The 19,209-nt window shown below is 46.1% G+C and overlaps 1 protein-coding gene across 1 annotated transcript in view; it reads left to right on the plus strand.

Moving 5' to 3' along the window:
- The window catches only part of LOC146861105 (uncharacterized), a 97,905-nt gene extending 80,211 nt beyond the window's left edge, over positions 1 to 17,694 (plus strand). Inside the window, exons 3-4 of the mRNA XM_085645167.1 lie at positions 7,010 to 7,425; positions 17,333 to 17,694. Of these exons, the coding sequence (XP_085501293.1) occupies positions 7,166 to 7,425; positions 17,333 to 17,384 (312 nt within the window). The 5' untranslated portion in view covers positions 7,010 to 7,165 and the 3' untranslated portion in view covers positions 17,385 to 17,694. The remainder of the gene's footprint in view (positions 1 to 7,009; positions 7,426 to 17,332) is intronic.
- Positions 17,695 to 19,209: the final 1,515 nt, after the last annotated feature.

Here is a 19,209-nt window from a genome sequence, read left to right on the forward strand (position 1 = left end):
AGTATCTATAGAAGAACCTAGGTTTACTATACTTATCTTCACCTATACGGATCTTGCCAATCTATAGCTTCCACGTATGTAAATTTGGAGTTAAGAATAGTACATTTATATTTGCACTTGGGTCCACAATATGTTGGTAGTCTATATTGTGTATGCAGTATTCTTGTTGCTTTATGTTAGTTTAGTTGTTTTTCTGACATACAACACCCTATGCTAGACAACTGAAGAACAACACTATTGTGGCTCCAAAGGAGAGGAGATGTGCTTCCTGGTCTTTACAGCAAAAGCATGAAATGGAAAAAGGAAAAAAAAGTTATACTGTAAGGAATTGGATCATTAGTTGCAAAGCGTGCGAGTCCTGTGCAAGTAAGAAATCTACAATTGTCTTTTTATTGGGATCCAAGTACCTTATTGTAGCACTTAACTCTTATGGTAGCAAAGCAGAGCCGTTCAAATCTACTCAGTCGAGGTGATGTGGGCTGGCGATCCCAATTCATTGGCATGCAACAGTGATGCGCAATAAATTATTACCCAGTCAGTGCTTTGTCTTTGTAAAAGGAAAATAACTTTTATCATGTGTATGACTGAATACTATGCATTAAATCAACAGATGTGCCATCTGCGGCTTGATTAGCAGTCTTTTCCTAGACAAGTTATTTCTGGAGGAGTTAGATCAGCCTTCAAGTGATTCACGGTTTTGATTAAGTTGTGGGCCTGGGGGGTTCGGGTAGTATTTTATAGAAGACTCCTCAGACAAAATACTTTGAAGAAAAACACATTGGGCACTTCCTGAGCCAGGGGAGATTTGGTAATGCGTAGGTCGTAGAATTTCCATTGGACTGCCTGAGTCTGTTGACAAGCTTGATACGTAGCTAGTAGATGACTGCACAATTTACTTATGTCCAACCCTAATGGTTTTATTGCTGAAGAGCTTCTTTGAGTCACTGACTGTGTATAAGAAGAACACAAAGCAACATATCTTTCTTTCATTCCTGTACAGGTGTGGTTGGCCACACCCACAATGGCATCCTTCAGGCTGTCTCTCGAGTCAGTGATGTCACATGCTGCACGCCAGCAGCTGCATCAAAAACATAGACAATTGATTAATGGGTAATAATGCAGCTATGCCTGCAAAACAAGTGGGTGTAACTTCACCCACGTCTAGGATGACCACCACCCTCCAGGTCAATGGGGACAATGTTTCCACTCATGGACTATTGTGTGGTAGCCTAAAGCATTCATGGAGTGGCAATCTTGTTTTGGTTTCATTGAACTAATTGGACAAACACACCTGAAATCACAATTTGTAGCTGAAATGTTCAGGGCCAGAGACAGTGCGTGTAATGACTTGGAGTATACAAAAGAGTGATGGATGGAATGCTTGATTTAATCTCAGCCACTGGTACTTACTCAGGGCTTCATCTCAATCCATCGTTCTTTTGCCCACCATGCCACCTCAGTTAAGACCCAGCTATATGCAAATCAGTCTTGACCCTGCTCCATTTGGACCAGTCAAGCAAAAACTGCCAAGCCAGGCCCTCCCTGAACCGGAATACACACTACCCAGGACCGGTTATGCTCTAATTATGGGCTCATCAGATGGGTACAGCTAGGTTCCAGTGACAGTGCACACGGGACCCACGTCTGAGCATACCCATTCCACTTAGGGCGATACACTAAAGTATACAAAAAAATGATGGATGGAATACTTGAATTAATCTCCGCCTCTGGTGATTACTTGGGCTGCATCCCAATCCATCGTTATTTTGCACACCATGTCACCTCAGTTGGGACCCAACTATGTGTAAATCAGTCTTGACCCTGCTCCATTCGGAAATGTTCAGCCCAAAATGTCAAGCCAGGTCATCCCTGAACCGGTACACACACCACTCAGAACCAGTTTCGCCCTAATTACGGGCTCATCAGCAGGTACAGATTGGTTCCAGTGACAGTGTGCACCGCACTCATGTCGGTTGTAAGTCACCCTTTTGCTATGTTAGTGAATGTGTCTGCTTCAATGAGTTATTGGTGAACCATATTTGATGGGTAAGATCAGAAGAATGTACAGAATATTTGCACATTTGGAATGGGCCACATGCTATTACCCAGCATAGGTATGTGTGTGTAACAATTTTGGAGGGAATTGGTACTGTTGGGTGTAATAGCTAATGAATATCACGGTTGGACTGTGTTGCCTTTATATTAGGATGTGTTTTATAATGTGTTTTGTTGCTTGATCGTTGGCCCTCTATATGCATTCTCTGTAAATTTGTTCAGCCACGTGGTGAGCTCAGGGGGATACTGGTTACGTTAGATGCTACTTGAAAAGGGCATCTCTGGGATCCTGGGTGGCATTTCTTTATGTACACACAAGAAGCTACCCTGAATACATCTGATTCTATATGTGAAAATAGGCACACTGCACTTGATTAAGTGAGGTGCAGGGCATCTCATAAAATGTGAAGGACTGTCCTCCCACACCACCATCTGTCATTCTTTATCATTGGCAGTCCTCGCTCTCTAGAAACTGCGTTTGGTAGAGAGCGGGCCTTCACCTGGAGACAGGGAGGCACTTCTAAGAACTAAGTGGGCTCCCGTGATAATTGGAGGTTAAAAATCAGTGGCAACACCAAATACAATTTATTTGTTAGGTGTTTGTTTCATATTAAAAATAAATCGTGGAGCATTGGGGGTTAGTACCCCATCCCCATCCGTGTTGTCAACCTGTTTCTGCCGTGTAGGCCCAGACAATCCGTGGCATTCGTCAGGACGAGGCATTAGGACTCCTATCTAATCTCCTCAGATTTAGATGTAACCACCATGTAGGATGACCTTTGTCAATCTCTACCTAAAGATTGGGATTTCCTTGAGACCTGTAAGATAAAGGTTAACAAAGGTCAAAGAGGGCTTGCTGAAGCGTGTATAGAATTAGAAAAATGGCACCATGCATATTAACAAAATTACGCATGTGGATGTGAAACACGTGTCACTGCAAACGTGGCACCCATACAGATTACAAATATAAAAGTACTGTGAGACCAACTCACAATCTTAGCCAAAGTCAGGGGCTTGAATGACCCATGGAAAGGGGGGGGGGCTGAGGGACCCTGTAGTCACACTCTGAAAACAGAGTAGGGAGGAGTATAAATAGAAGTTTGTGAAGTAACGTAATTGCACACAACTTTTTCCATCATTCACGTAAAGCAGCGTTCTGAGATGTGAAATCCTGGTGTCTCAAGCATACACCACAGCCACACCCTTACTGCCTCCATGTGTGTCCCTCGATATCCTAAAAACGTCCTCTCCTCTTCCCCACTGGTGGCGGAGTGAGCGGGAACGTGCTGCTTTTTAGGTCTCGCCTGAGACAGCGCTTTAGCGCTGCGCTGGCGAGACTTATAGTAAGCGAGTTTTGGAAGTGCAAACAGTGCTTTTCAGGCCTCCAAATACAGTGCATGTGCGCCGGCCGCGCGCACTATTTGGCAGCCTGAAAAGCACTGCCTGATCACTTCGCGGCCCCTTTGATGTCCGTCAGTGAGCCGCGCGGCCACTGAGGACTTCAAAGTGCACACCATTTGCACTGTGCCCGCCCCCACTCCCCCCTCCCACTCCCTCCTCGTCAACTTCAGTGCGCGCTTGTCTAAGGTAAACTTTGGCCTCAGGGCTTCTCCTTTGTTCTTCACCCTCCCGCCCCCCGCCCCTCCCTCCCAAATGTTCCACTTCACTCGGTCTCCTCCTCCTGTCTCCTGATTTCTCACTTGTTCTTTTTAGGTAAACGGCATCGAAGCATTCCTTCCCCCATAGACATCACTTGGTCAAAGTGCACCCGGATCACTATTTATTTTGTATTCCCTTTACGCTCCACCCTTCTGCGCCTTAATCTGTTTTGTCAAGCAGCAAATGTGAAACTTAAAAATTCGGACTGTAACATCTCCGATCAGCATTTCCGTTCGAGATACAAATACATAAAAAAAAAAACACACTGACACCCCTTCGCTCTTTAACTCTTAGACAATATTTTTTTTTAAACTACTTAAAACTGGAGCATTCTCTTGGATGGGACACCGTCTGTGCCAGTGGTATAATTACGCATTTCTAAGGCTCCTGCTTAATAGACAGTCTGACAAGTTAGACGCAAGAAAAACAACCCCTCCCCCACCAAAGGAACAAATCCGTTTTGTTCTCAGTTGGGAAAACCCGCTATGTCGGAAGAGGCAAGCATGGCATAGTCGTAGAACCATGCATGGCGCTCAGGAGACTGTCCGAGCTGCATACCCAGGTGTCAAATTATGTTATTTACGGGTGTGCCGTTTGTTAGGTACTTTTTTCAAAAATAGTTTGCCAATTATTACAATAAAGAAGTTTCAGAGAAAATGATAAACATTTCCACCGTTCACTCACTGCACTACTTTCTGCATTATGGATGTAATGGCTGCAATGACACTTAAAGGGTTTTAAACAAGAAACCACCGTCGATTTTACCATATACATAAAAAATAAATCCGTAGGAAACTTTAGCTAGTTTGTTGTCCGCTCCCCTTTTCTGCCATAGAAAATGATTAAATTCATTCTTGTATGTATTTTAAAAGACGAGGAGCGGTTATGTGAGACCCGATTCACGTGAAAACTCCTGGCCGGCCTGATGCGTACGTAGACTTGTTGTTCCTATCCCTCTCTTTTGGGTTCTCCTCTTGCCCCACGCCCTGCCTTCCTCTCTGCTCTTTCCCCGTCTGCATTGCATGCCTTTTCGGTATCAGTCATGCTCCACTTCTGCCCTTTCCGTATGTTTTCCTGTCCGTCTTCTGGTCTGTCTTTTCCCTGTCCCTGGTGATCCTTTTCCCTGCCTGTCTCCTTGCCGCTATCTTGTCTTTACCTAGCTGTTGACTGTTCCTGCTGTCTGTTGTCTTTGTACGGCACACACAGCCTGCTGCTATACTTGTCCCAGTGTCTCTGCCTGCCACTATCCATCTGTCTCCTTTCCTGTCACTGCCTCCCTCCATGCGCTCTTCTGCTCTTCCTGTCTATTGTCTCCCTTTCACGTCCATTTGTCTCCCACCCTGCTTCTGTCGCTCTCCTATTGTCTCTTTTCATGGTGTTGATTGCTTGGCGTGGATTTCTTCTTAACTCGCTCTATTCACAATGCTTGTATTCCCCCTATCTCATTTTATCTGTTTGACTGCATCTCCCATCTATCTTTCACTCCTTGCGCCGTCAGCCCCATTCCTCACTTTCGATCTCTCATCCCATCCCTGTCTTATCGTGTGGCTGTCGGTGATCTGATGCCTGCCTCTCTGCTCCACTGTCTCATCCTCTGGCTGCTTACAGTGGATGTCTCTCTTCTTCCCTGCTGCACGCCGCACACTACCGCACGCCACACACTGCTGCATTACACACTGCTGCATTACACACTGCTGCATTACACACTGCTGCACGCCGCACACTGCTGCACGCCGCACACTGCTGCACGCCGCACACTGCTGCACGCCGCACACTGCTGCACGGCACACACTGCTGCACGGCACACACTGCTGCATTACTCACTGTTGCATGCTGCACAACACTGCTGCACGCCGCACACTGCTGCACGCCGCACACTGCTGCACGCCGCACACTGCTGCACGCCGCACACTGCTGCACGCCGCACACTGCAGCACGCCGCACACTGCAGCACGCCGCACACTGCTGCACTCCACACACTACTTTTATGCGAATTTATGCTACTGACATTGTAAATGACAATGCCTTTTATTTGTTTTAAAACCAAAACCTAAATAAAAGGCATTGTAATTTTACAATGCCAATAGCTCGAACTCTTATAAATGCGAGACCTATTGCATTGCAAATGCTTGTTATAGATGCCATGTGTTTGGTAAACGAGGAAAAATTAGATTAATTGGCGACATGCGATGCTTGATTAGGAGGCTCAAGATCCGGTGCCTGTGTAATTAATTGCCTGGACATTGTGTGCTATTTTGATCAGCGGTTACTTTTTTTGTTAGCTGGACACATGACCGCTGCGGTTTAAGCAAAAAGCCTGCTGAGAAAAGGATCCGATGTTGCGAGTCGGATTTGCCTGAGTGCCGCGTCATAGTAACAGATGACCAGCGATCGGGTGTCCCGTTTGGGACAACCTGACGGGAGGACTAGGGCGTGGTTCAGGTTCGCACATGCATGTTGCTGCGCTGCCTGAGTTGTTGGGTAGAGTTGAAAGTTACCCATATGTGAGTTTCAACCGCAGGTGATGCGGTTGAAGAACGGACAATGTGTTCCTCATTCATACAACACTAAACAGAATTTTCAACGGAGTGTTTATAATTCAAAGGATTTCAGTATTTTGGAGTGCACTAAATATAATTTCAACTTTTTGTTTATACTTCAAGGAATTTGAGCGCATTTATACACTCAATATTTTGGAGTTCCCCAAAATAAAAAATAAAAATGATATTACTGTTTTTCTAGACCTTGCGAGAATATTCTAAATGGCGGAGCCATATTGATATACATTAATGACTTGAAGGGTGAATAGGCATGGGGTCATAGTCTGTTGATCCGTCATGTTTACCACGTATCGTGAGTAGTAATGGGTTAAAGGTTGCCAGGATCTGCAAATGTATGGTCGACTGTATTGGTAGCTGTATCACCCAATTTGCAGCCAGGGTAGATCATCATCGAGGCCATATTCCCATGTCTTAAGGCGGTACACCCAACGTTGTTCCCGAGTGTGAAGTCTTTTTTTGTATATATTTGGGACGTTGGGGCTCCTTTTCTCGAGGGCATTTCTTTATTACATGATGACCTCTGATACATTTTTGACCAGGTACTGCTGGAAAATAGCTATTTTGTGTGCTGGGCACATCCGGGGTAGTGGGGTGAGTGGGTGTCTGGGAAAGGGCAATGATCACTACCTGGCTACATTAGGTGTCTGTTCATGAAATGCTTCAAGAGAAGGTTTTTATTAGAACACCAAGTATTAAAGGTATTTCAGTCTGGTCATTTTTTTTTTTTTTAACAGGTATGCCTGGTGCACCACCACATTATCCTCAGGGCTATCCATCTGCTCCTGGAGCATATCCAGGCCAATACCCAGCTGGGCAGCAATATCCAGGATATCCGGCTGGTATGCCACCTGCGCCAATGGGAGGTTACCCTGCTGGGTACCCTGGAAGTCATGGAGGTGGGCAACATGGACACCACACACCACCAGGAATGTATCCAGGAGGATGCGTACCTCCATATCCAGGCCAGCCACCTCCTCATGGACATGGTGGTCATCCGCATGGTGGTCATCCGCATGGTGGTCATCCGCATGGTGGTCATCCGCATGGTGGTCATCCGCATGGTGGTCATCCGCATGGTGGTCATCCGCATGGTGGTTATCCCCACGGTGGTCAACATGGGCACCATAAGAAACACAAGCACGGAGGCAAGGTAAGAAACACCCTAAAGTTCTGATTGAAGAGAATAGCTATGTTATGCAAGGCTCACGTAGTAGCGTGAATATTAGATTCTGAAAGCTGTTGTTCACTGCTGTTACATCATGACAGTGGGTGAACAGTTGTCTATCTGCTGGGGGAAAAAAAAACACAAAATAAAACAAAAAAGAAAATATATATATTCACCTACACGTCTCCTCCCCAAATTCCTTATTTACCCCCTCTTCAATTGAAAAAAAGATTATACATATAATGTATTTAAGAGTGGAGGGTAGGGTAATGCTGACAATGTGGTAGAAGGCTGGAATGATTCCAGTTATGGCTTAGTGGTGATGGGGAGGAATGGCTAGAGATTGGTGGCAAGACATCAGTTTTAATTTGGGCCAAGAGAAAGGCACAGGTGAGGCCATGTTGTGTATGCTTTCCACGTCTCTTCTACTGCTGCTCGGTTGATGACAGCAAGGGGTGATGAAATGGCGAGGACTAGACACAACATACAATTAAATATGGGAAATAAAGGGGACGTTTTTCAACTTGGTATTCTGTGTGGCATCTTAGACCGCTCGAGCGTGGCTCTCATTGTCCATTTGATGGTGGTCTGAGCTCTTGGTTGAAAAACATTCCTGTTGTTCACTGTTGCCCACTTTTAATTCTGTGTGAGAAGCAGGGTCCATAATATGTCTGCATGTTCACACAACTCCTTGAAAATGAAGTAGGAATTCCCCATACTGCTGTCCGCTGATAGTAACTTTTGTTAGTCCATGGCTCCATCTGTGAGTCTTCCTGTGCTTTTCAGCATACCAATGTTTATAAAGTATTCTATAGTTCCCTTTTCTGGCGTTTTCCTGACAATGAAATGATGCGAAAAAAGATGTAACTTTAGTCCATTTCTTTAGGACATTATGTTTCAAAAGGCATTATATCGTTTTTTTTTTTTTTTACTAATTTCTGCAGATTGGAATTTGACCTGTTTAGCCCAACCAATAGAGGAGTCATGCTCATCCATGAGGCCATGACATTAGTGTTTCAAGAGTGATCTTTCAAAAATGCCTATAAAACCTTGAGCTTTGGAGTAGTAAAATGTACCAATTGGCTCCCATGAAACATTTCTGTCCTGGAGGATGAGCCAGCTCCGGTCCTCGCTCAGTTTAACTCCTCCCCCAAACCCTTGAGGGCTCGCCGGGCTTCCCGCACTCACTAACCACAGGTTACACTCCTCGGGCCTGATTCACAAAGGTAAGCGTACACTTTTGTGTAAGTTTATGATTTTGTGACATTTACAAAGCCACTTTACAGCTAGTTTCTTCACGAGTGCCTATCTTTTTACGCGCAGTCTCTGCCACGAGTGCGGAGACTCCGCAGTCAAAGATACTACTCATGAAATTCCTTTGTGAATCACAAATAAATCATAAACTTACTCCAGCCCCTCCTGTTCCATGCTCTTGTACTTTAAGATGATTGAATTCGATGACTCCAGCTAGATGGGGGGGGGGGGGTCCACCAGGTTATAAGTGTAGGTACAATCCGGAGTAAAACCAGGACCATGTTCTAAGTAGGACCATTGCCCATTACATATCTGCATCATTAGCACATTCACATCACCTGAATAACATCTGGCAGGTAGAAGTCAACTCTTTCAACATTGACATGCTTTTAAGGCCATTGGATCTCCATGTGGGCCTTTTTTCTTTACGCTTCCAGAACGGGAAGAAATGCCCCTTTTCATAACTAAGTAACTAGTAGGTCTCGGGAAGTATGCAGCCTGGTTGGGACTCGCAGCCTTCCACCCTGCTTGTATTGGAATGGTTATAGCGACAATGGGAAAAAAGGTATGATATCTGCCAATGGAAGAGAAATATATTTTAATCATCGTTAAAATAATCTCTATGTAATTTGGTATTTAAAAAAAGTTCTAAAACCTCTGCTTTAATTGCCTTCTTCCACTACCCAGCCTGTTCTTTCTACACAGATTGTCGATCATATCAGACATCATAAAATCTGCATACAGGATGAAAGCTGGGAAATCCGAAGTGGCACGGATCTCAAAATGTCATAGACCAATCTTAAAGCTCACCAGAGCAAGGTTCAATTGACAGGGCCGGCTTTAGCACTAGTGGCGCCCTGTGCGATAATGTTTGTTGGCGCCCTCCCAATGACCACCTCCACCACAGATTCCCTCACGATCACCATTTGACAGCGCCCCTCAGGTCTCCAAAGCCACTGTCTCTTAGATTCATTTCGTTTTATAGCTCCACTCATGCCAGTTTAAGATGTCAGAAAACTTTACATCACACACGCATTGCACAGACACAATCATCGCTGTGAAAATCAGTATATAGGAAATGTTACATAAGATAGAGGCCTACAGTCACATGTCATCCAAACTGGTAGGCAGTTTAATTTGAGTCCTTGGGCAGGAAAAGCAAAAATTCAGAATGTAAAATGTAACACCATAGTTAGGGGTTTTCTTTAATAATAAGAATTGATTTCTACCCAAATGAACCCCTTTTGCAATATTAGGACAACGAAAGTCTGGGCAAAAAAATATATAGCTATAATATTTTCCTTGCAGTTTGCATGCAGCTCTTTGGTGGCAGTTAAGAGCTCAATGCGCTATATTAAGATTTTAACTTACAAACTGCAAGTAAGAAAAGGATCTCTGACAAAACCGGTAACCCATTGACATATTTATATTATATGCACTGTGTGATGTTAATGGGACACGTTCTTTGCAACAGGCATTTTAACCCTCTGCCCTCTGATCAGTCGAAACTTTCACTAGACAAAGCTCCGGACTCTCTCCAGGAAGAACATTAATCACTGGAGTTGTCATTTTTATTGCGGGGACAAAGTACGGGGCATCAGGTGCTTTCAAAGCGATGAACATGGCGCCCCCACCCCAAGTCAGCGCCCGGTGCGGTGGCACCGATCACACCGCCCTAGAGCCGGCCCTGTCCATTGATATTACAGACCTCGCCATTCACAAAAAGCTGCACTCAGAAATCATACAACACCCACGATTATTCCCGAGATAAGTTACAGCAGTGAGTGCTGCTTTCCACCAAGGAATGATGGTATAATGCCACCAATAACTGCCCCCAAATCAGCCAAACTTATCATTAAACTATCGGCTTGAAACCGACTGGAAATACGGTAATTTTGTCCCAAATGACAAGTATCATTTTCGTTAAACACATTCATTTTGTTCCAGGCTGAGACACCAGCTTCACATTTTCTTAAAATGCACCAGTGTCCCCTAATGCCATCATTCTTTTCCAGTAGCGTTTTGTCCCAAACCTCCTCTTGCTATTTCCTGAATAAAGATTCTTTTTTTGCAAAGCATTAACTTTTCATTTTTCGCAAGTCAACTAATTTGCCCTCGTACCAGCTTATCATCGTTTGCTAATTCACTCATTTCTTTTAAACGATCCACCTGTCATTTTCAGTAAATACATACATTTTCTGCCAAAGTACCAACCTTTCCTATTTAGTAAATAAATGTGGGCCAGTCACTGGCATCCTGTTGCCAGGTAACCCCAACAACTATAGGCCTGTCATTACCAATAAATACTAGGTGCCACACCACATGGCAGTCCATGCCATGGGGGGGAGGCACAGGCCCGCCATCATAGACCAAGGTTGCCCCATCATGTGACCGTCTGTCAGGTGTCCAAGTCTCCCCTTCATATGTCTGTAAGGGCCATGTACCCCATAATCCATCATATGTCAACCAATGCCCCATACCCAGCTAGACACCACAAGCGCCATTTAGTGTTCCCATGAGTCTAGTTATCCTTTATAAGCCAGTCTGTGCTTTGATTTGACTTCTGTCATTCATATTCCGCCTCCCTGCTGCTCCTCCCTCTCACCTCCCCTTATTATGGCAGCCGCTGCGCGGTGAAGAGAGCGACCCTTGACCCTGCTCCAGGCAGGTCGCTCCCCATGCCGCACAGCTCCACCTGCTGGTGCCCGTGTCCCTGACCACGCTGCTGCTGGTGCGCTCACCACGGTGTATTTGGTCTGTTTCCTTCATTGTATTGTATTTTATTCTGCTGGATTCGGTTTTCTAATTCCGCTTTTTCCTTCATTGGCATTGTATTGTACTGTTTTATTTTGTGGGAGTCTGCTTCTCCATTCTGCTTCTTCATTACTGTTTTCAGCCTTCCTTCCCGCCGCTGCATCCCCTGCGGCCCCGCCCACCCAATCGCTACCCACCTCCCAGCGGCTCCTCCCTCCCATCTCCCCTTATTATGGCTGCCGCGTACAGCGGGAGTGCCGCTGGTGCGCCGAAGGCGCGCCAAAGGCAAGCCCGTCTGCGCCCGTCCGCGCAAAAACTAACCTCCATGAAGGAATGAAGGCTGTCGCCGAATGGATGAGGAACAGCCGCCTGAAACTGAACTCTGACAAGACGGTGGTCCTCATCCTCGGCTCGACCCCATCCACCTGGGACGACTCCTGGTGGCCAGCTGCACTGGGAGCCGCACCATCACCCACTGACCACGCTCGCAACCTGGGGTTCATCCTGAACTCATTATTCTTAATGTCCCAGCAAGTCAACGTCGTCTCCTCTTGCTTCAACACCCTCCGCATGCGCCGCAAGATCTACAGATGGATCCCCACCAGAACCAGAAGGACGGTCACCCAGGCCCTTGTCGGCAGCAGACTGGACTACGGCAATGCCCTCTACACGGGAACCTCTGCCAAACTCCAGAAACGACTACAACGCATACAGAATGCCTCCGCACACCTCATCCCCGACCTCCCCCACCACATCACACCCCACCTGAGAGACCTGCACTGGCTCCCCGTCAACAAGAGGATCACCCACGCTCACAAAGATCTCCAACACCGGACCAACATATCTCAACGAACGACTCCCCCTTCTACACCCCAAACCGCCAGCTTCGCTCCGCTGACCATTCTCCCACCTCGCCGCCAAGACATGCAACACCCTCCCCATCCGCCTGCGACAGACCCATGAACTGCTGACCTTCAGGAGACTTCTCAAGACCTGGTTGTTCGAGCAGTATCAGCACCTCCTCCCCCCCCCCCCCCCCCTCCCAACCCCCCCCAGCACCATGAGACCCTCACGGGTGAGTAGTGCGCTCTAAAAATGTTGGTTGATTGATCGATTTGATTGATATTCCACATATCAACCATTGCCAGCATCAGAGCCTAAGGCAGTGACTCTGAACATCTCAGATGGGGAGCTGTGGCATTAACCAACTTTATTCAACCACAAAACGTAATGCGATATATAAGGACACCAGCAGTGGCCTGTGTTTGGGACGAGTGCCAGGTTGGGCGGACAGGTGGATTGGGGGGGGCATAGGGGTTGCAAAGGGAGGGGGCAAAATAAAAAATAAAAAAAACGTACCTTTAGCTGACCGTGTCCCGCTCCTCTGCTTTAGGCACAGGCTCCCAGAAGCCCCTGCAGCCAATCCTGAAGCTTCTTTCACATGCAAGCAGCTTCAGGATTGGCCTGAGCGCCCTCGATCGGCGCTCCAGGACAGACTGGGAGCCTGTGCCTGCACTCTCCAACCCCCGCAATGCAGCTGTGGTTGGAGAGAGGTTCACAGCGCATGATGGTTTGGCCGGCATGAGACTGACGGCCAGCCAAACCATCATGCGCAGTGAAGGGAGTGGACTACCACAACTCTCGGTGCCGTCACCCCCTCCAGGCCCTGCCACAAAGAAGACTCCGGAGTAAAGGAAAAAAGTTTTTTTTTTTTTTCCTTTCCTGACGTTTTGGGGAGGCATTGTTTCCTCTACCATAGCGGAGAAGCTGCCGCTGAAGGACACCTCAAATGCTGAGCTGGCCTGCATTTAGGACCACTCTTTATTTCCTTTTACGGAAGATACGCTGTGTTCATCTCAGGGACACGGTTCATGTACAGTCTGCAGCACATTTAATTCCGTGGATACGCAGATTTTGCACCTCCGCGATTATGACTAGTTCATGTGCTGCACCTTTTGGTTGGGTCGACAACTGTGGCCGTCATCCTGAGTGCCTGAAATCAAACCCCTTGTGTTATGAGAACCAGAAACCATTAAAGGCCCTGGACGTGGCAGGCTCTAGAGATGTGTGTTGAGTGAGTGATTGTGTGCGGTCTCATCACTCTTTGAAACCTTTACCCCAAGGGTTGGCTGGTTTGCAAATGATTCTAAAACGCAGACCAAGCTGCAGAAACAGTGAACCAATTGCATCACATTTTCTTTTCCAATTTGAATTGGTTATAGATTCACGTGGTTTTACATACGATCAAGTATAGCATAGTACAGAATAGCATTGCACAGTATAGTGTAGCATAGCTTAATATAGTATAGCATAGGATAATACAGCGTAGTCTGTTATAGGATAGTACTGTATAGTATAGCATGGCCTTCTATGGTATAGCATGGCATAGTATAGCGTAGTATGGTATAGTACAGAGCAGTGTAGTATGGTATGGTATAGTTGCATAGTATAGTACAGTGTAGCATAATATAGCATAGTATGGTATAGTATAGCACAGCCTAACATAGTATAGTTTAGTGTAGTATAGCATAGTATAGAATATTAGAACATTGGAATGTTGAGAGCTCCATTGAAGACAATGGAGTAGCTCCGGGCTTATAATGGCTGATATAAGCCCAGAGCTCCAACATCCAATGTTTGTCCCTATATGTTTTTAGAACATTCTACCCACAGTAGGTGGAATGTTTGAATAGCCGTACAGCCCTCCTGCCGCTAGCTATACCTGTTGTTAAAGGCCCTCGCCTGCGGCTTGGGCCTATAGCTCTGGTTCAGGGCCTTTTAACAACCGGTAATGCCCTCAGCAGTGGGCTATTAGGCTATAGTATAGGATCCTATCTATTAGAATGGTGACGGAGGTTATCAGAAACCTTCAGATTTTGCTAATTATTGGGATACCTTCAGTATAAATGTGTGTTAAAATGACAAAATAGCAAGATAATACTGCCATCAAAATGCTAAATAATGCTGCATAATTAGTTTTTCCTTATCCCACACGAGTCTACTCTGCTGACCAATTTGATCCTCCACTACACCAGTTCGACTGGTATACAAAGTTCGCATATGTCCCCATCTGCATCCCGTCGAAAAAATGTGTAGCTGATTAACTGGAATGTCTGCTAAATTAGAGGGCTCACAAAGGGCTGCAAAACAGTGTGTCCAGCATGAAGGCTGTCATTCTCATGAATCAAGCCTTCCTCAGATCAGCCTGCACGCAGTCCCTCAAGTATGTCCGCCCGTGCTGTCACCATAGGCCTCTTAACTCCCACAAGCCCTATCTCCTTCACGACCACTTCTGCACACTACACACACACCTTGTGTGGCCCTGCGTTGCTTGGTAAATCTGGAGTAACACAAGGCAGCGCTATACTTGCCTGTTGGTTGCTGGCAACGGTATCCCCTCATGAACTATAGAGGGCTGGCTACTTGTAAAAGTTTATAGCTCATGACTTGGTCCCTCTGCAGTGAGCAGACGAGCTAGGCCTTCACCTGTAGCCTGACGAGCCCAGTACCATGGCAATGATGCCACGGGCCCCAGGTCGGGTAGGAAAAATGGCCCATTTCTCTATTCTTGGTGTTGTGAAATACAGCAATTATCAAGACTCAATGTGACCCACGGGACTCTGGGCCATGGTGCACTGCACCTGCTGCACCAAAGCTAGCTACTCCCCAGGCCTATGGAGACTCCGCACTAATGTTTTGTATTGCTGCTAGCTGCAAGGACCTTTTAAAAGAGAAGCATTGCTTTTTGACACCCTGAAAAGGTTTTAGAATAAAGTTCTAAATAGGTCGCATGCACCCAGCGTTACTCAACTGCTCTAGGTAGAAATCATTGTTTGCAATCCGACCTCTTCTATCTTATTTTCTTTTCCCATGTTATCAGTAGTCACAGAAATCAAAGCCTCTCCACCCCTCCCAAACAGTTTATTTCCCTCTCCTCGCTTTGGAATGGCTGCAGTGAGTTCTGGGTTCTGCTAGCTCCGAGGGCTCTCCGCAGCACTGTCCTGACACCTCTGCTCTTAACCTCTCAGACTCTGGTATTTCCTATGTTTCAGATGGCAGCGCTTAGAAGCAGGTGCCTCTGGCCATGTAAACTCTTCATGCTGCCCAGTCTCTCCGCTGGGTGTTGAACGCCCCTCTTCCGCTCAGCATGCGCCGTTGTGACCTCACTTACCAGTCTGTGCAGCTAGAACGCCTGCAGCTTGCCCACCATTATGTCCAAATAGGCAGAACGTCATCAGAGCTGGCCTGTCACTGCCAGAATTTGCGAAGGATACCCTGAGAGGCCATAACAGCCCCTTAGGGTGAGCAGCTCAGCTAACCTGTCACAAACCAGGAAAAGTATTTCACTTGACAGAGAAGTTCCAAAGTGACTGTCATGTTTGACACCTTTCACCAGTTCTCAGCATAGCTTTTTAGCCAACATCACTTTTTACATTTGGGAATTTAAACTGAAACTCGAGAAGTGAACTACGAGTACCACATAGAATATGATGTAGGTTAAAAAGTCAGAACTAGATGGTAAGTGACTGTTTGGAAACTAAACTTTAAATAACAGACCCCCTTTAAAACTAAATGAGGCGGGAACTCTAAATATACACAGTATAGGCTTTGGATGAGTGGAGGAGAGTGGAAGAAGGAGAAAGGTGGAGTAAGGGGAAGAAGGAGGGGCAAAAGGAGGGTTAGACTAGGAGTGGGGAAGACTGGGTGAGAGAAGAGACCATGGGTTGGGAGAGTCCTGCTCGAAAGAGACAAAGGGCGAGGTAGAAGGGTTAGTGGGAATGAGATAGACAACAGAGAATAGTTAGAAGAGAGAAAGTAAGGAGAGAGAGACAAAGGTAGGAGGGAGGGAAGTGAGCGGAGAGAACAGACAAAAGGAGAGGGGAAATTTGAGCGTAGGAAATGGGTAGACGAGTGAGGGAGTGTCAGGAGAGATGAATAAAAGGGTGGAGGGGTTCAAATGGAGGAAATAAGACCAGGCGCGTGGACATGAGGGGCAGAAAAAACCACAAGCATTTGGAATGCAATAGGACTCCTATTTACGCTGTACTTATTGCATTGCAAACAGTGACAACAGGAGTGCGGGCGGTGGGAGAGGAGAGAAGAGGGCGAGAAGGCATGGACAACAGGAGTGTGGGGGGAGGGAGGGAGAGAGAAGGCACAGACAATGGGAGTGTGGGTGGGTAGAGGGGGGGAGAAGGCATGGACGACGGGAGGAAGGGGGGAGTAGAGAAGGCAGTAGGAGAACCTCATTAAAGAAAATAGTGCTCACAGTCTAAATAACAGGTACTATGTAACACTTGAAGTAAAGGGGCCAGTAACCATGGGAGGATACAAATGACGACATAGCCATAATAAGGAGGGACTAACAAGCCTATACACTAATCCGAAGGCAGCATTTCCGAAGGGCAAAGACAGAAGCCAATGGAAAAATATGGGCGGGGGAGTGGGCAGGGCTTCCCTCACGTACTGAACTACAGCAGATCTTCACCAGAGCAGCACTTGCGTGCTGACTCTAGACTCGACCTAAAAAAGAGGCCTAAAAGGAGTGAGTGGCAGGGAGGAGAAGACAATGAGGGAGGGACTGGGAAGCAACAGGAAAGGCTCCCAGATTCAACGTACTCTGTGGCTCACAGGTATGACATACCACTATCCACATCACCTGCGCTTTATGGTTTCGGGTTGTTGCCGTTCTTTAAAGTCACCTTTTAGATTATCGGCTATGGAAAAATGATGTCAATCACTGAGAATAATCCAACCAAAAACGTGGAAGTTACGTATTGGGCTCCTTATAAACGTGTGCCCCTGTGCCACTACACTTGCTGCACTAATAGCCACACCCCTTCCTGAAACTCCTGATTCACCTGTGACCCTTTCTGTTTTTCAGCACGGCAGCTCCAGCAGCTCTGACTCTGACTGAAGGGAGGCAGCCCGACTGAAGAGCGCGCCCCAAGGCCGGAATGACGCAGAGGAGGAGTCTGGCGTTTAGGAGTTCCTCAACCCCCCCCCCCCCCCCCCACCCTCCCCCCACACCCCTTCTCTCTTTCTTGAGTATCTTGGGTGACAACTTATGTTTTTGTGCGTTTCTTCTTTTTGTGGTGATTTGAGTGAGAGGAAAGTGTTCCACAACATTAAAAAATTGAGTGGGGGACACACAATGTTTTTATATTAAGACTGATTTGCAGTTGTTTCCACCTGCGCTTTGACTTCAGCGTGGTCATATGTTATTAAAGAACGGTTTGTATCCTTGCACGTTTTATGTTTCTTTTTTTTACGAATTAGTTCACGCAGCATTTTAAGTGGGTTGAAATGCAAGTGGAAGGTTAGGCCCGCACTGGGTCTGGAAACGTCATAACACAATATGAAATTGTATGTTGCATAAATGCCTACACAGCTAACACATGGTCCATGCCATCTCAATCAGAAGAGCCCCTCACCTCATCACTAGGTAGGATTGAGAGAGCCAACAAATGAACAGAGAAAGGCGAGCCAAGGGTCTGGCTTGGATCATAGACACTCTGAATGAGCCCAGCCCCGAAAATGTTTGCTATATGAATCATACAACATCGCGTAAAATATGATTGTCTGTTAAAAATTCAACATTTAACATTTGGATGCTTTGACATTAATACGTCACATTAGAGCACTGCATTGAGAAGAACTTATTAAAGTGTTATTTTTTTTCAAACTTGAGTTAGCTACATTACACAAGGTCCCATGCATTGTTTCTAAGCATGGTGAGATTAAGTGATTTGCCCACAATCACAATGTTGATCCAATGCTAAGACTCGAACCTGGTTTCTGATTTCTAAAGTCAGCAGCTCCGGACGTAACCACATCCTGGGTAGAGCTAGTGAGGGAGGCAGGCAAAGCCACATGGAAGCTCGACTCCTAATGGGCTCGAGGTTCCAACATGACTTCGAGCTGAGCAAGGCTTCAGGCTCGAGCTAGAAGTGACTCACCCACCTCTATTACTAAGTGACATCTTTTCAGCCATTTTGAGGTGTGCTGCGGAGGGTAGGATGCCCTTAGAGGGGCCATTGTGGTCTTGGAGACTGCGTAGAGGGTGCTGCCATCATCCAGATACAAGGATTTGAATGGCAGTTCTAAGCGTGCTTTCTGGATATTTTTAAAAAAAATTATTTAGTGGAGAGCACTGGCATCAAGTGTTTTTTTTTGCTTTACTTGGATATGTCTTCCTTCAGGGAGAGGTCGATGTCAAATGTGAATCTGAGTACAGGGTGAATCCAAGTCACTTGGCATTGGTTGAGAGTTGGATTTTCAATCCATACAGGTTCAAGTAATTGTGCTAGTGTAGACTATTTGTTAATTGGTGATATTGGTGAATAATACTAATTCATTTCTGTGGGGTTTGTTTTCTGGTAGGTGCTGGACATCTTGGTCTAGCTGAGGTGCAGACAATGTGGAAATTCTTGAATGTTTAGAGCAGAAAAGACTTTCCTGAAGAGTTGTGAGCTCTTGGCATATTAATGGATTTTGGTGTTGTGAGCGGTGAGTAAAGCTATAAGGGGTTCCAAGTAGAGGTTGAAGATGATGGGGACAAGATTAATCTATGGGGAGTTCCTTTTCCTTAAGTGATGTGGAGCTCCAAAGGCCTAATGATATGATGTTGATTGGTGATGTAGGAGGATGGTTGAGATTGCCAGTGAATCCCATTTGACATTTGTGGGTGTGTGACTGGATACTGAACGGTGTCACAGTGGGCCAATAGGCTAACCATATCAGATGGCAGTGGTTCTATTT

The sequence above is a fragment of the Triturus cristatus genome, chromosome 3_1 (assembly GCF_964204655.1).
Source record: "Triturus cristatus chromosome 3_1, aTriCri1.1, whole genome shotgun sequence".
NCBI lineage: Eukaryota > Metazoa > Chordata > Amphibia > Caudata > Salamandridae > Triturus > Triturus cristatus.